Source organism: Barbus barbus, assembly GCF_936440315.1.
Source record: "Barbus barbus genome assembly, chromosome: 19".
Lineage (NCBI taxonomy): Eukaryota > Metazoa > Chordata > Actinopteri > Cypriniformes > Cyprinidae > Barbus > Barbus barbus.
In genome coordinates, this window is record NC_136747.1 from 18,282,603 (window position 1) to 18,301,113 (window position 18,511).

General features: G+C 36.4%; 2 protein-coding genes across 5 annotated transcripts in view; one reads left to right on the forward strand and one right to left on the reverse strand.

The window, feature by feature from the left end:
- Nucleotides 1-2,758, forward strand: part of LOC306885744 (mediator of RNA polymerase II transcription subunit 30) — a 32,063-nt gene extending 29,305 nt beyond the window's left edge. Inside the window, exons 6-7 of one of the 3 annotated variants that reach the window (XR_013785572.1) lie at nt 329-2,342; nt 2,483-2,758. The gene's annotated coding sequence lies outside the window, so the exon portion shown is untranslated. Of the gene's footprint in view, nt 1-328 lie in introns of all 3 variants that reach the window. The other 2 variants (XR_013785573.1, XM_079442488.1) reach the window with 2 other exon arrangements.
- LOC306885736 (exostosin-1b) overlaps nt 1-18,511 on the reverse strand; it is an 80,988-nt gene that overhangs the window by 3,655 nt on the left and 58,822 nt on the right. For both annotated transcript variants that reach the window (XM_079442474.1, XM_079442475.1), the window contains 5 exons: nt 14,333-14,465; nt 12,606-12,724; nt 7,353-7,448; nt 5,003-5,092; nt 3,518-3,678 (listed from right to left, as the gene is read on the reverse strand). In XM_079442474.1, coding sequence (XP_079298600.1) covers nt 3,518-3,678; nt 5,003-5,092; nt 7,353-7,448; nt 12,606-12,724; nt 14,333-14,465 — 599 coding nt within the window. The remainder of the gene's footprint in view (nt 1-3,517; nt 3,679-5,002; nt 5,093-7,352; nt 7,449-12,605; nt 12,725-14,332; nt 14,466-18,511) is intronic.

The following is an 18,511-nucleotide window of genomic DNA, read 5'->3' on the forward strand; positions in this document are numbered from 1 at the left end:
TCAGACAGTTTAATCTAAAGATTGATATAGTTGTATTAATATTTAAAAAATATTTCCAGGTCTACATATTGCAAAGGTAGTCTCCATTTTAGAGAGATTTTTTAGAACTTCAGAATTATGAAAATTTGTCTGTGATATTACTGTTTTTAATTTAGGACATAACTGATGAATTACCAGACTTTCAGTAAATTATTTATTTTAAATTTAAGCTTTTACATTAAGCTTTTAATCGATCTATCAATGATATGACTCAAATAAAATTTCTTAATATTGTTGAAATGTTGTTGAAACCAATGTTAATTTTGCACTTGTTTGTTGGTGTTTTCAGATCATCGTCAGCGCTTCCGCAGTGAAGAGGGAGCACATGTGCATGGTTGCCAGATTGCTAAAATAAAGCAAAATACAGGGCATGGGAACCACACACATGAAAGCTCACGTAGTAGTGACGGGTACAGCAGTCTGCAATAGTAGTTTGTCTTTTTTATTTTTATTTTTTCCTACAAAAACAAAACAGATTTTGGTATAGTTTTTTTTTTTTTTAAAGCACCAGCAAATCAAGAAAACATCATCAATTTGACAGCAGGTGCTACAAATGCTCACAACACAACCAATTAAAGAATTTAATTTGCAGCACGTTTCTTTATTTGTTTGTGTTGTGAGTATTTGCAGCACATTGAGCTCTCTCGGCCACCATATTATTGTCCGGTTGGAAGATCCAAACATGGCCCATTATAAGATTTCTAACGGAGTCAGTCTCTTATTGATTTTTTTATCTGTTGGTATTTGATAGAATCCATGATGCCATGTGTCTAAACAAGATGTCCAGGACCTCCAGCAGAAATATAGGCCCACAACATCAAAAATACAGGAGTATATTTCATTGTACACATGGGGTACTTTTTATCCCTGTGTTCACCAAATCTTAATTGTTTGTTGCTAAAATCCTAAATTTGTAGCTACATCTGACAATAGAAGCTGGTCCCATTTGAAGTTTAAGCCGTGTCTGATAACTGAATATGCTGGATATAGGTTTTTTTTTGGTGAAAGCATCTTTTTTTAAAAAATTTCTTGAAGCCCTCCCAAACAATATGTGGTGATGTAGGTGCTGTTTGACAATTTTTTTTTTGTTTGACTCAACCTTTTTCTACAATTCTCCAACTGTGGTCCTTGAAGAGTCTTTACATTTATTCATTTATTCATCCAAAGCGACTTACAATTGCTATATCATTGCAGAGGTCGCATGCCTCTGGAGCAACTTTAAGTGTCTTGCACAGTAGGGGTGTGCTCAAAATATCGATTCTTAGATACATACCGATATAATAAAAAAAAGATACAGTATCGATATTCTAGCCCTTAGTATCGATACTCCGCCCAGCCATTAGGGGGCGCAGCGGCGCCCGCGAGTTTCAAAAAAACTCATGGAAAATGTTAAAGCAAGATGTAGCATTTAAAGGTGCCATAGAATGAAAAACCGTCTTTACCCTGGCATATTTAAATAATAACAGTTCTGTACATGGAAATGACATACAGTGAGCCTCAAACACCATAGTTTTCTCCTTCATATGTAAATCTCGTGATTAAAAAAGACCACTGAAAAACAGGCGAATCAGAACATAACACCGACTGTGACGCAACAGTCGGGATCACTACGCCCCCAACATTTGCATAAACCCGCACTTGTTCTAAGCCGGCCGAACCATCAGAAGCTCTGCAGGTATTGTAAATAAACAAGCGCGGACAACAGCGAAAATAACAAAAATGTTATGTTCCAGGCCGTGCAGGGGGTGTGAAGTGCAGGGATGGGTTGGTGTCTGTATTCAGAAAGGCACAGAAAGCAAATAACGCGAGCCACTAAAGGGACATGGTTAGCTCTTGCTAGCGGTAGCCTGTGACAGTACATAAGATTTCACTCTCAGTAAGGAGAGATGAGGATGATGGCGAATGACTTACAGATCCTGAGCACCACTGACAAGCATCTGATCTTGTGAAATGTGTGGTAAGTACTGTTGCTCCATAATGTAAACATAGTTTGTGTGATCGCATCTCTTGAAAGTGAACTATAACGCGATCGATGGATCGTTCAAAAGCAGTTTCAATGCCTCGCATATTAATAACGGCTCCCTTACGCCTGCGTTTTATATACAGTATAATTACCCGACGATATAACTGCGAGAGAAAGTATTTAAATATATATTTCCCTCCCTGTGCTTCCTTCTTGCTGATGAGCCGTACTGTGAAACAGCCAATCAGAGCAGAGCTCATTATTATTCATGACCCTGCCAAATAAGCCAATAACAGACCGTTTCATTCTAGGGAGAAATCCTAGGGTTGTAAATGGACATGTAAAATCGTTTCTGGAGATTTTTTGCCCTTACCTAAGCCACATACCTTCTGTGTAGATATCAGAGAACAATTTAAAATACTGTATCAATGCATTCCATGGCACCTTTAAGTGATTTCATAGTGAAATATGTTATGGCAGTACATGGTGTCACAAAAAAGAATAAGAAGATTTAATAAGAAGTTAAGAATAATAAGAAGATTTTGTGCTTGTGTGAGCTCAGACTGTACCCTTGGAAAGTTAAATGTTGACTTGTGGTAATTTCCAGATTAATACAATTTGTGTACAATTAATCAGAGCACTTAAAGTTGCAAATATTTAAGCAAAATGCACTTTGTTATAATGCACTTTTGTCTTCATTAAATTGAAGAAAAATGCAGAGTTCTGTTTGTTGAGTAAATGTGTTCAGCATTAACTAATTGGCTCTGGCCCATGTATTTTTATTGAATCGTATCGAATCGTGTCACATTGTATCAAATCGTATCGAGACAGCTCTGTATCGAGGTACGTATCGAATCGTGACCTGTGTATCGAGGTATGTATCGTATCGCCAGGTTCTCCAAGGTATACAGCCCTATTGCACAGTGGATTCGAACCCGGGTCTCTCACACCAAAGGCATGTGTCTTATCCACTGCGCCATCACCATCCACTGTGCCATCTTTAGCCACACAAACTCTCCTTCTCACCATGCATTAGGACGATATAGACACACATCCTCTTTCAGGCAGTTTGGTAACATTTTCTGTTGATTGGGAATTCTTAATTATTGCCCTGATGGTGGAAATGGGAATTTTCACTGCTCTAGCTCTTTTTTTAAAGCCACTTTCTAATTTGAGAAGCTCAATTAGCTTTTGCTGCACATCAGAAATATATTCTTTGGATTTTGTCATTGTGATGGGTGATTCATTTGGCCTTTGTTTTCCCTCCTATTTATATTTCTGTGAAACAGAAAGCCATGGCTGGATAATTTCATGTTCATAATCATGCTGGCGTGCTCAAAATTCAGATATTTTACTCATAAGAATTTCTAGGGGTGCCAGTAATTGTGTCCAACATGTATTTGAGAAAAAACATTTGATAATATTTCCCCCATTTTAAATTCTTATTTTCCAATGAAAGCTTAGATAAAATAAAAAAATTCCTCCCAGTGAAGCAGCTGTTTCCACATGCAGTACCTGTGGTAAATGGCAGCTCCGGTGAGAACCATGGAATAGTCATTGGTCCATTTGGAGGTGTAACCCCAGCGCTCCTTATTATTGTCCCAGAAATGACTGCGGGCAGGATATCCCACAATTCTCTCAGGGAAACTCTGCCACACCGTGAAGGCAAAGTCCACCTGAAAGGAAACATTGAACTCAAGTTAGAAGCCACTCACAAAACCAGCGCTATAAAGAGTTAAAAAGGAATAAAGAATGGTGGCATGGAGGCTCTCGTGACAAAAAACAGACAAAGATACACACACATTCACACAAACATGCTTTCAATGCTGCTAGCTGAGAAGATGCCCTCCTTTTTGAAGATCAAAGCATTTAAACAAATAATTACTGAAAGACATCAAAAGTGTCAGCGGCGGAGCCTCAGCAGGATCTCAAGTCAGCAGTGAATTGAACCACACACATACAAGACACACACAAACAGACTAACTATATACACTGAAACCTTGGCGTAACCCCACCGGCAGTACACCCGCCTCACATGTAATGCCAAACTAAGTCTCCAGCTACACAAATGGGGTTATTTGGGAGGGGGAGTTCAAGAAAGAAAAAGTAATTGGAGTTTCCCTGCAGTGTGGTCAAGACAACACATGATTAAAGATATCCATTTCAGGAAGAAAAGAGGAATGCACAGGAGGGAAGACAGGTTTAGGAGCTTGACTGCAGCTGTGTGCGTTCACGCTGCCTCTGCTGCCTCTGATAAGGGACGGCCATTTCTCACCGCAGTACACTGCAGAGTGCCACTAATGCAGGGGACAGAAAGAAGCTGAGTGAGGGAGGAACTGAGGGCTGAAGAGGCCATTCTGAGCTGATTATGGGTGGCGGAAGCATAGTGGTTGCCAAATCTGCACTGCCAGCTGAAAGGTTGGGGGTTTAATCCGAGAGCGGCTGAGGAGGGAGCGATCACAACCCTGCTCAAATGATAAGGCGTCTTTCACTTTTAAGGCGCTTCAGGGTTATGGATCCAACATCTGCCCTATTGTTAGCTGCAATGGATGCTATTTTTAATATAGGGCCAGGAAAGGGGCAATCTCATCCCCTGAAGCACACTTACGATGTTATTCAAAGTGTCTTCCACCAAAAAAAAATCCACCATTTTTCATCTCTCTGTACCTGTATGTAAGTGACCTCTGTTGTGATTGGCTAAACGCTTATATATATACACAATTATGCTCCACCCATTCCATACTAAATACCATATGACTTATTTTATTACTAAAATAAAAACCTCACGGACCTCCTGTCAAAGACCGGAAAACAGCAAAAAGATGACATCTACAGCCATGAATAGTGATAGACAATGAAAAGAGAAACTTTCCAGGAGGAAGCACCGTCTCCAGCAGGGCCACAGGCTAACAGAGCTCAGGACGGCAGTCACCCTCACTGCTGACGTGTGACTCGAGAAAGAGCAGGAGAGAGACAGATGGGGAGAATTATAGTCCATACCTCAGTGGTTGACAACACAGTGTCCTCATCCAGACTTAACACTGCATCGCTGATGATACTGTCATAAGGCTGAAACCGACTGCTCATGACCTATAGAGAGAAAATAAACATGTACAGTCAGATTTTATCTAGAAAGCTTGCATGATACAAGAAAAAAACGCCTCTCCATATTTTTCTCTGTTTGGATTAAACTCCAAATATTTGGTTACTGTTGTGCATATGTGGTTGATCACTAATAAGATACGGAAATTTACAAAACGAGACAAATATTAAAGTCCTGTCACAGACACATACAACAACAGGCCACCCACACACATCCCCTCACTCACTTCATAAACATGGATGCGCATGCAAGCATTTAATTTAACTTTTGTCAAAACACATATGGGCAAAACAAGCCTCGACGGCACTAAACGTCAAAACAGTGTCAGGGAGTGACAAACAGACTCATAAATACATCAAAAGAGGACGGTGTCTAAAAGCAGAACTAAACAAGAAATAATACACATACGCTTCCCATTGTAAATCTCCCTCAGTCACACTCACAAGCAGTCTGCCAGCAGTGCCCACAATCTGCACTTCTAGAAAGCCACAGCCACAATATGAAGGTGAAAGATGAGGTACGTGCAGGTGAGCCACAGTCCTGTGAAGTCAGGATTAAATCTAACACTGGAAGTCTCACATCTCTCTCCTGCAAATCCACAGACGCCATAGTGCCGGAGCACAGAATCAAGTCTGAAAAGATCAGTCGAGTCATATCATTTTACTACAATCCGCTACTAATAAATTACTACTAACAATTGCAGCTAATTAGCTTGAAACAGAAAATATTTGTGCTTTGACTATGCATTTCTTGCACAAAACATGGATAAGCTTGGCTGCAGAAGAACATTACTATAACTGCTTTAATTTATCTCATGAAAAAACAACACTGTGAACAGCAGGGTTCAATTACCCAGATTTAATTACCAAAATTTTTGGTTTTGGTTTCTGGCTAAATGAAAATGTTAATTTTAGTCTAATTTTAGTAAAAACAAACTAAAAAAAAAAAAAAAAAAAAAAAAATAGCCCTTATTTACAATTATCACATCACACAGTGTGATTCTGCATGCTTGTTATTCTTAATTTCAAAACGTTTGTTAACATAACTTTAATATTCTAAAAAATAACTTATTTTTCACACTCAAATCCCAATGGCTAAAATCAAGTCCTGCCCAAATATTTTCTTTCACACAAAAATTAAACCAATTCTCAATAAGTAGTTAAATGTTTCATGCAGTGCTTAATGAAATGCAGAATGCAGCACAGGAAGTGAGTCTGAAAGGCACAGTATTCTCTGTAGGATCTCATATACTGTAGAAATGGGAGTGTTTAATAAGGAAAATGCCCAGAGCAACACTTCAGTGTGGCATGGGACCAGGCTGTCAATCACAGCTTAAAAGAGCTGTCTTCTCGTCAGCTAGTCTGGGTGGGAAAACACACACACACACACACACACACCACTCTGTAAACAAGACAGCCACAAGCCGTACAAACCACAGGCTGACTGGCACTACTTCACTGCTCTCTTCCCTCAGTCAGAGGAAAACTAATCCCTCTCTGCTCCAAACACTGGGAAACAACACCCACAGTCCCTCTCTGTTCCACACCAAAAACATCCACACTCACCCTACCAACAACTACAAAAGTGTGGAATGCTGTGTTGTGTCACTAATATTTTACTGCAATACATATAGTCACAATTTTGTTAAAAATACTAACTTTTATTACCAATGAAAAACATTACATATACTCTACTGTTCAAAATGCTTTTGAAAGAATTGTCTTATGCTCACCAAGGCTAAATTTATTTGATCAAAGTTACAGTAATACTGTGAAATAATAGTGCAATTAAAAATCACTCTCTCTTTTAAAATGTAATTTACAGCAGCCATTAATCCAGTCTTCAGTGTCACATCATCCTTCAGGATTCATTTTAATATGCTGATTTGATACTCAGGAAAGATTTCTTATTATCAATGTTGAAAACAGTTGCAATATTATTAAAATAATATTTTTGAGTGATACATTTTACATGATTGTTTGATGAATAAAGTTCACAAGAACAGCATTTTTTTGTAACTTTATACAAGTCTTTACTGTTACTTTTGATCAAGTTAAGGTGCCTTGATGAATAAAAGTATTTTTTTTTTAATAGTAGCATATACATTAAAAGCAGCATTCACAATGTTCATGCATTTATTTTTAGACTTTGTGACACATCTAATTCCTTAGCTTTAACTTGACAAAAAAAAAAAAAAAGTGGAAATAACTTCACATTAAATAAAATCACAAAGAAACCATATATCACCTTGTTCTCTCCTTCGATTACAATAATGGGCACTGAGGTGGCCGGCCATCGATGCTTGGCAGGTAAAGGCTTGTCACAATTCCACAATACAATAATCTGAGAAAAGACAGAAAGAAAGAGAGATCAGAAACACAAAGCAGTTTCCAAAACTATGAATTCTTTTGAATTATACTGTACATTTCTATTACTGAGGCCTCAAGGGCAGGAAAAACACATTCATTCAGATCCAGTCCCCAGCTTATATGTTTCTTTCCAAAGAAATTAAATACTACAAATCATAATATACTGTACTCTGTACTTTTATAGAAGGTCATACTTCATTCAAAAGCCAAACTTAGAGCATGTGACAGTAAAACATACGCAGTGAATGGCAAACATCACACACTGCGATGCGTCAGGGATTCTCTGAGGGCTTTTACTTTGTGAGTTCACGCACATTTTTGTAATTGTGTATCTGGTTTCAGCATTAGCCTGGAATGTCCCAAATTTGGGATGTGATGTCGGTTTCAATTTACAGCTTGTCATAGCCATGAGGTTTTTTTTTTATATTCATTTTGTTTTGTCACTTTCAAGTGTCTTTGAGTGATTACACCTCCGGCTGAAGTGACTGGCTCTGGTTTTACGTTAACACTCATAAATGTTTCATGTGGAACATTTTAAGAGGGGCCCTTCCTCTCAGAGAGTGTCTGTGATTTAGAAGTCAGTTAGTTCACAGAGCGGGGTTAAATAACTCATTAAGAGCGCTAGAGTATTTGGACTCAACCCAATACAAGAGCCCTACATGCGTTCAGGTTTTTTTTAAGTACAAAAAAAAAAAAAACAAGAAAAATACATGCATATAAATGAGAATTTAAAATGCTGAAATTATCAGGTCTCTGGTCTTGACATCAAAACATGAAAAGACAAGCGTACACTGAATAAGCTGACAGAAAAGCAATAAAGGTGTGAAAGTGAAAATTGGGTAAAGTTAAAAATGATATTTATTAAATGTTAGTTTTTAGGGCACTTTTTGTTGTTCATGAATGCACTGGCAATGGCATCAGGACATGATGCAGGCTCGATTGCTGCCGCATGAGCATCATTATTATACACAAGAGCTGTTCAAAATGAAAAAGTACTACATTAATGCACTGATTTTAAAATCCTGTTTTAATGCGCTGGTGATATAAACAGCCATCAAGCCTTTTACTTAACCACATCTTTCATTTCATTAACTCCCAATCACAGAGTCACGTAGCTCTCAAGCCACAGAGCAGAACATAATAAATGAAAGCTTGACTGTCTAATGATATTACATGCAGGAGGATCAGGAGGCCTCTTCAAACTCCAAGTATTCTATAATCTATAATAAGATCAGAGACATTAATTAAACTACTTAAACTCTTAGAAACAAAACAAAGCCTGAAGGTTGGATTTTTTGATAATGCAGATGAGCGAGGCAAAGATAGGACCAGGAATGCTAAAGCATGTTGACATGAGTGAAGCTCCATACTGGGGTGGATTTAAAGTATGAATCAACTATAAAATTCAGTCAACTAGTCGTCCAACAACTGAACAATTATGTAGTGAGAATCATACATATAATAGCTTAGATATAACCAATTTAGTCTTCAAAAAATATTGTCCAACTTTATGTAAACATCCCCTGAAAAATGTACTGAACTCAAAAGGAAGCCTAATTTATTGCAGGCTGTTCCAGTGAAGAAGGTTGACTAGTTGTTCAATCAAGAGACTACTTGATTTTGATAAGTCAGGATATCTACAAAGTTTTTCAAAGTTTTTACCACCATAATTAATAATGTATGCTCATTCAGAAATACCCACATTATTAATTAACTTCAATCACATTTACTTAATTAAACAGGCTAGTGTAAACATTTAAACGAATAGTTCACCTAAAAATGAAAACCCATAATTTCCTCACCCTCAAGCCATCGTAGGTGTATATGACTTTCTTTCAGATGAATACAATCGTTTTTCTTTATAAATCCTCATTCTAATTCGTGACCAGTGTTTTGTTTTGCTCTCTCCTCTGCCTTCCACATTCGTAACTTCTCATCGAAGCTCACGCTCACAGTTAGCGGAAGCTAGAGATTACAGTTTATAAAATTTTAAATATGGATATTTTTCTAACCAAAACTCAGGCCTTTATTTACCCCCCGGAGCCGTTTGAGGCACTTTTTATTATGGATGGATGCACTTTATTGGACTTCTTTTGGACTATTGAAAAATAACACCCACCCACTGGCATTATAAACCTTGAAGAGTCAGGACGTTTTTAAATATTACTCCGATTGTATTTGTCTGAAAGAAGAAAGCCATATAGACCTAGGATGGCTTGAGGTGAGTAAATCATGGGGTAATTTTTATTTTTGGGTGAACTTTTGGTTGTTTTTTTTTTTCTTTTTTATACATGCAAATTGGAGGTTGGCCGATGTTGGTTTTTGTGTTTAAAGAAAGGGAATAAAAATATTATTATACCTATTATTGTGCCGATACAATAAAATATATATGGAGAATTTTTGCAAAAACACATAAATCACACAAAAATCACGTTTTTATTATGTTATGTTTTCATTGTGTTAGTTAGCTGTATTTTTAGTTTACTTAATCAAAATATCCCAACTGCAGTTTGATTGAGATTAATTGGAATGCACACTAAAAAAACATGTTTGAAAATGCTTAAAAACAATGTTATCTGTTTTTGCAAATGAACTCTTCATATGTAGAACATGTTAAATAATGTATTTAGTTTTCCCTTCCTGGGCTACACGTTCACATTGAATTAAATTCCAGAAGCAGCTTAGGTAACACTTTATTTTAAGGTGCCCTTGTTACAAGCTACATGTACTTAATATAATAAAAACAATAACTTATGAATAATTACATGCAAGTAACCCTAAGCCAAACCCTAACCATACAGTAAGTACATGAAGTTAACATTACTCAGTACGTAAATATATAAATACACTGTAACAAGGACACCTTAAAGTAAAGTGTAACCGCAGCTTATTGTATAACCATAATGGCAATAGTAACCAGAAAAAGGTGGAAATGTAAAATTTTAAACAAGCCCAAAATAAATCAGAACTCCATTTTCAAAAATATAATCTATATAATACTACTTCTAGCTGCTCACTGAAAAAGCTTAGAGAGGTAGAATATGCACTCTTTCAACAGTAGGTCGTAAGAAATCACTTGGCATAAATGTGCAGTATTCATTGACTGTGAACGTGCATCACATTTAATTACAGCACACAAAATAAAAAGTAATTTTTTTGTCCCCAAATTTAAGACCTCTTAAAATGATAATTAAGACTCCTGTTATACCATTTAGGATATTTTACGACCTTAAATTTGATTGACTAAATTTAAGAGATTTTAGGACCTGCAGGGATCCTGTAAATGTTTTTTTATGCACCTAATTTAAATGGGTATTTTTAACTGTCATCAGTTGTGGTGTGCTCTGCAATGTCTTTAAACGCAGACGGTATCTCTATCAGCTTCCCCCAGTTTTGGGGTTGGAGGTACATGCGTACTCGCTCATAGCGGTAGGCCTCAATCTCAGTTACCTAGCCTGCCAGAATGAGCTCAAAAGATACCCGTCTTTCTCCTCTGCCACCCCTTGTTTATTTATATCCCTACTTCCTTTCCATTCCTCTGCGCAAAGACTCTGGCTGATGAATAGTAGCTAAAAGGGGCTAGCATTGCTATTCCCATCCCTCCACTTCAGCTGGAGTAGAGCGTGCTCAATTCAAGCTCCGCCAGAGAAACAAAAGCCAAGCATTCAGCAGTCGAGTCTTTTCAAGCCCTCCCGTGGAGAAGAGAGGAGACAGTCTGAGAAAAGCGCCAGCTTGTGTGTGCGCAACATGCTTCGCAGTCAGCAGGGACACACTGCATTTAATTTCCCAACTCTCCTCCCCCACTAGCCCCTCTCTCTCTCTCCTTCACATTAGAGGCGAATCGATACGTATTGGTTCCCAGGGTGGTAAACCCTTCATAAGGCAGTGGATGCCATGGAAACGCATGGGCTGCTGGGCTCTGATTTAGTCCCTGAGGTTTAAGAGGGGTGTAAACTGAGGGGGCGGCAGAGACCAGTCGTCCAGATGCACCGAAAGTATGACTCTTTTAACATTGAGAGATATCCACTCATCTTCAAGTGTCCTAATCAGATCAAATTGAGGAAACAAATTTCAGCATTTTCTAAAGTTCAGATATCAAACAGCCTAATGGGAGGCCTGAAGCAGTCAAAAATGTAACTAGGTAACTCGTTCATGTCAAAAACCGCAGTCAGCTCTGATTCTGATACAGATGTTTTTATCGTTATATGATTTATAGCAGGGCAGTCAATTTAATGTTAAATTAGAGCAGTGTCCATCACAATATTTATTATCTATATAGGCCCATATAGTCTATAAATATTTTTGATAATTCTTCTGTAATTATGACAAAACTGCTTGTTTTCAAACTAAAATGATTAATAATTTATCTTGTGAATTCAGGAACTGCATGTTCTTCCATAAGAACAACAATCATTGATTTTGTCCTTTTAGCATTTCAATTTAGAGTTTGACTATTTTATTATATAATATCCATTTATGAAATTAAATCATTTGTTAACTAATTGAGTAATTTATTATCATTTAAATAATTGATTAATTTCTCTTTTTTTTCCATGGTTATAGGATTTACAGCAGGGCTGTCAATATTAATATTAATTTAGAGAAGTGGTCAGTCTTTTTTTGTCCATCATTATAGTCATTATCTGTACGAGCCCATATATTCTGTACTGATATTTCTGCGGTAATTGCGGTCTGCTTGTTTTTAAACTTTAATACATCAATAATTTTAGATTCTGTTAATATAAACTAAACCATGATTCATTTTGTGATTTCAAGAACTGTATGTTCTTCCATAAAAACAAGTTATGGATTTTATGTGTTTTTAGCATTTCAGTTTAGAGTTTGACTATTATATATTAATAATTTATTAATTTAAATACTTTTAAGTCATCCTGCGGAGCCCCTGGAAGTTTGCGGAGACCCACTGGTTGAGAACCACTAATTTAGTGCAATTAATTAAAACAAGTAATGAATATTTAAATATTGAATTATTAAACAAATTAAAGGCACTAAAGCCAGGTTTCATATCAGAATCATCTTAATTTGGGATTTTTTCAGCAAATACTAATACATGCAGTAATTTGTCATTGTTTTAATGAATCAATCAGCCATCAAAAGAAGTGGATCTTACCTGAGCACAGTACTGTGACCTTGCCACTGAGACGAGGAGCTTGAGAATAGGCTGAGACTGAGAAACCAGCGGTGTGACTGCATGGATAACAGCAGTGAACTTGGGATTCGGCTTGATCCCTAAAAAAGACAAAAACAGGAGAATTAATTTGAAAGAACCGCGATCAGACAAAAATGATATACCAGATCTATACTGCACCTGTTCACTGATCTTGGGAGAAATCTATGGAATTCTACTGAATGGACTTAATGTGTAAAAGGTATCTAACAAAAACTGTAATATTTGATAAAATATTTAACAAACAAGGCGTGAATGATACATGCATCTTATTGAATGACAATTTCAAACTCGGATTCTGTGAAGGTTTCTGAAGAGCTCTGTGCAGAGCTCCTGTGTGTTTTATAATGCACCAAATATATCTATAAAATACATCAAGCAATATGATTTAGTGGTATGACTAAAGTAGGATTTAATGAGAGAAATAATCCATGTTTTAGAGTTTTTAAATAGACTACGTTTAAAATCACAATCAATGATAATAGCATTAATAAATCATGCACTCTACACTCAGTCACTCTATAGATGCAGCATTTTTTTCATCTATTGTCCACTTTGCCCATGAGACGATAAAACAGGCAGTTGGCACCATCCTTAGAGTGTTTCCCTCATCTCGAAATAACTCACCATGTTTAACTGGTGCAGCGGTGACAAACCAATATGTTAATTCTTGCACAGATACAAGCAGATAATTCTTGTTGGTTACCACATTTTTTTTTACACTTACATTTTCCCACTTACAAGAGGTGCTCAATCAACGGCTTCATACTGATTGGCCTGACAAGCAGTGCAGATTAAGATAGAGGCATGCGTGGGCTGCATTAGCAACTGTGGCGATGCATGACTTTAGATTGTGAATATAGATTTTGCGATCCAATTACACAGGGCTGGTCGATAATCTATCACGTTGTACAATGGTTGTCACTTAGCTACATGGTAAATTTGTAGATATCAAGACACCTCTGCAATTAAGAGATGGCAGGAGAAGGGGTTTAAAAATAAATCAGCTGATGACAAAGGAGAGAACCAGAGATGATAACAACCTGGGTTTTGAATGAGGCTAGTCACAAATTTGGCTATGACAAGACCCACATCTGTAAAAGATGAAAGAGGATCCGAAAGTCCCATAATGCCTGTCTGTCATGTCTTAGAAAGCTCATTAATTCCAGAAACATTTGAACATAACCTCAAAACGTCATGCAGGACTAGTTTCTGAAAGTTAAGGAGAAAAGGGTGTCACAATATTAAAGTCAAAAAGACTTGCTGTGTCCAAAATCACTCACTTGTTCGCTCATTCCCTATACAGTCAATGTGACAGAGTAATAGCACTGCAATGTAAATCAACAGAAACTAGTGAGCAAAATTAGAAGATATCCTGTTCCTACATTTTATTGCACAGTGTAAATAGCATCTAAAAACTGCTAGAACGAGGGAAGCGACAAACTCTTACTCCTCTATGCTCAACATTTTCACCATTAGATTATAAAATATTATTTCAGCAATTATTCAGTGTATTATAGGTATAAAATCTCTACATCAATGTTCATTGGAATTTGGACATGGCAAACCTCCAAATAGTGCACTATAGGGAAAAGAAGAGCAATTTTAGAAACAGATTTTATCTAACTCTGGAAAAACTATGTGCTATAAAGAAGATGATTGTCAATTACCAAGTTTGGCGTAGAAGAAAGGGAAGTCGCCCAGGTAGGATGAGTACTGGGTTAGTGTAAAAAGTCCACCGGGATGACTGTTCCACATCAGGTTGCTCCTGGAGGTCTGCTGAAGCACTCGGTCCTGTATGATCTACACAAACAAGTAAACAAACAAATAAAAGCCTGCATTACAGCCTGTTTAAACAACTCCAGCTAAATTCCTCGCCCATGAGAGCTGTGAAGTTGTCATTTGGAGAAGTCTTTGTGAAAGGGTAAATTAATGTTTCAAATTGAAACTTCAAGTTGAGCTGCAGCTCTGGGTCTATAAACTATGAGACAAATGATCAAATGCTCCAGCGATTTCACCACTCTCATCGTGTCAATCAGCTGCTCCAGCATTAAGAGGAGCAATTGCTTCTCTGGCCTTGAGTGAGGCTCTCGGCGATGAATGGCTGCTGTAAAAAGAGACAAAGACTGATAGGCTTTTTTGTTGTCGTCGTCGTTTTTGGTTTATATTGTGCCCCTTGGTGTGAAAGCGGCTTGGCTTAGTGACAGCCTAATCGTTGGCAACTGGAATGGGTTTCCACACAAGCTGGATGTCTCGGAGATAGTGTCTTCATTGCAGCTTTTTAATACTAGCCTGGAGGCTTTTTTGTGGTACAAATCACAAACGTCTTGTAGAATTTACTGAGCAGCATATGGAATGCATTCATTAGTTGAAAGATGGTGAGATTCCATGGACAACCTTATTCCACGCACACAAATATAACTTTCCAACACAAAACAGACATTTTCTGTAGACAGAATCACAGCTGTATAATTAGTTCAGGTGTATGGGAAGGTGAATGGGGAAGATAAACTCGTTCTGCATAAATAATGGTAATTAGGACTAATCATGCATGTCGACTCAGAATGATTAAACAAAGAGAAACCCAGGCAACAAATCGAAGTGTTAAATGATTATTGTAAAGCAACAAGGCATTCAAGGTGAAGTGTGTAATTTAGAAGTACCAAACAGAATCAGAAAAATACCCAGTATTATTTTTACAGTTTCTGGTCCCACTTTATAATAGGTGGCCTTAACTACTGTGCACTTACATTTAAATTAATCATTTGGTACAACGCACTTATTGTACACGTTTTTACATTTTTTAAAATACCTATATGTAATTTCATCTTTAATTAATTTCTGTAATTTATTTAAACATTTATAATTACACTGTTGACCCATCTCTTACACCTTAACTCACCCCATACTACCAAACCTGTCCCTAACCTTACCCATATCCCACCTCAAGAGCATAGGGCTGGACAATAATTCAATATCAATATGTATCGCGATATAATTTTTCTCAACAACAGTGATATGATTTTTAAACATTTCCGATATACATTACCAGTGTTTCTCATACATTTATTTATTTGTAGCGTTTGTTGAATAAACGAGCACTACACGTTTCAAAATCAAAACACGTCGCGGGTGTTTTATATGAATGTATCTCTGAACGGAACAGACTGTCTTCAGAAAAGTTTAGATGACATTTTCATTTGATCTGATAAAGTCGCGTTCATGGGCAGAGCTGCTTTGATTACAGCCATTACCGGGGAGACCGCTAGTTCTGCTAGCGCCTCCTGCTGGCAGAGAATCAGATTGCACTTTCAAGAATAAGCCCGTCTCAAGCAACATGCTTTTGTTGTTGCTCAATTTATTTATGTATTTTTTCTGCAGCAACTCAGAGCACTATTCATACTCTCTATCCTGGCTGAAGCACATTTTTTTCAATCTATAAGAACAATCAGCCTGCACTACCAGTCAAAAGTTTTTGAACAGTAAGGTTTTTTTGTTCATCTGTTCACCAAGCCTGCATTTATTTGATCCAAAGTACAGCAAAAACAGTAAAATTTAAATATTTTTACTATTTAAAATAACTGTTTTCTGCAACCTAGTCTCATGGCATTTACGTACCTGGGTGCACTTTTTAGCGAAACACAAAATAAGTACCAATAACTACATATTACTGCAGTTTCAGTTTCCTAAAGAAACAACCACTAGAGGCAGTAAAACTCCAACACTTTTTACTCCTTTTCACACAAATGTACAGAATTTTGATTAATAAAGCGTATTTTTCGCACAATTACTTTAAGAATATCATGTTACGACTTCAAAACAATATTAATAATGCTGGGAGATTTGAAAACTGATGCTTTTGAATGTTAACATCGCACATATCCAGCCTCGTATCTATGGGTTTTCATAGATGGAAAGTTTGTTGGGTAGCTCACGGAGTACGGAGCCGCACTTTGAAGGCGAGGAGCTCCGGTTCGAATCCCGTGTAACTACGGTTCAACAAAACAGTTCAAATCTGCATAAAAGGAAGTTGAAATGGCACGGTTGCATCAACAAATAAGTTTGTATACCCGTTTTGCATTTATTAACACTATCGGGTAGGTTTAGGGTTGGGTTTGGTGTAGGGCATATTTCCAACACGATAGAGCATTAACTTTTAGGGACAGACCCCGGATATTTGAATTCTGAACCGCCGCAGTACGTACCTGTAGCAACATAAAAACAGCAATACATGACTATATCAACATAATAAAAACGTGCCAGGTTTCACGTATTTAACCTGTGTTTTAGCGCCACTCAGTGGACATTTCTCTTTGAAACTGCAGCGAAACGTGCAGTAAGGTATGTAAAACGGTGCCACACAGAAAGTGCAAAGAGGTAAGTATTTTTATGAATATAGTTTCAAATGTAATTTATTCCTATAATCAAAGATACATTTTCAGCATCCATACTCCAAACTTCAGTGTCACATGATCCTTCAGAAATCACTCTAATATGCTGATTTGCTGATGATCAATATTTAAAACAGTTCAGTACATATTTTTCAGGATTCTTTGAATAGAAAGACCCAAAAGATAAGCATTTTTCTGAAATAAAAAGCTTTTGTTACATTTATACACTATTGCACTCAAAACCTTGGAGTCAGTATAATTTATTTTTATAAAAAAAAAATTGAAATTATAGAAATTAATACTTATTTAGCAAGGATGCTTTAAATTGATAAAAAGTGATTGATAAAAGACATTTATAATGTTACAAAAGATTTGTATTTCAGATAAATGCTGTTTTTCTGAACTTTCTATTCAAAGAAACCTGAAAAAAATTCTACTTAGCTGTTTTCAACATTATACTAAATGTTTTGAGCAGTATATCAGAATATCAGAATGATTTCTCATGTGACTGGAGTAATGATGCTACAAATTCAGCTTTGCAAAATCACAGGAATAAATTACATTTTAAAATATTTTAAAATAGAAAAAGAGTTATTTTAAATAGCAAAAATATTTCAAAATGTTACAGTGTTTTGCTGTATTTTGGATCAAATAAATGCAGGCTTGGTGAGCAGAAGAGAATTCTTAAAAAAAAACATTAAATCATATTGTTCAAAAACGTTTGACCGGTAATGCATGTTAGCCTATAGTTTGAAGTTAAAGATATTAATATTAATAAGGTGAGTCTGAGATGTTTATTTGACAACGATTTCACATTTCTTGTTTGTATGAAGGCTGAATACAAATAAAAGGTGAACATTTATTTGTGCGGTTTTTTTTTTTTTTTTTTTTTTTTATAAAATATATAGTTTTATAGGAGGTGGTTTCGGAGACTTGGCAAATTTAGTTTGTAGGTACAGACATCTGTTGCAGCCATTCTTGGCAGTTTTTATGAGGCTTTTTTAAAATAGAGTTCATATCGATATTGGAATTATATCGTATCGACCGAAATAAAGAAATATATTGTGATATAAATTTTGGCCATATTGTCCAGCAAAAGTTTTTTGCAATATGACCACAATAAGTACATTGTATGATGCAAGTACATAGTAGTTAAGGCCACTTAATATAAAGTGTGACCCAGTTTCATGTTAATAGTTTTTAAAAAATGCTTGAAATTGTCAATATTTTTTCGTGAGACATATTTAAGAATTATACTTTTATTAAAATGGCATAATATAATCTAATTCACACTACCATTCAAAAAAGTTTGGGTCATTTAAGAAATTAGTAGTTTTATCCAGAAAGGATTCATTAAAAGTGACAGTAAAGATATTTATAATGTTTCTAAAAATCACTGCTCTTTTGAACTATGCATTTATCAAAAGAACCTGATTTCTTTTTCACACAAAATATTAA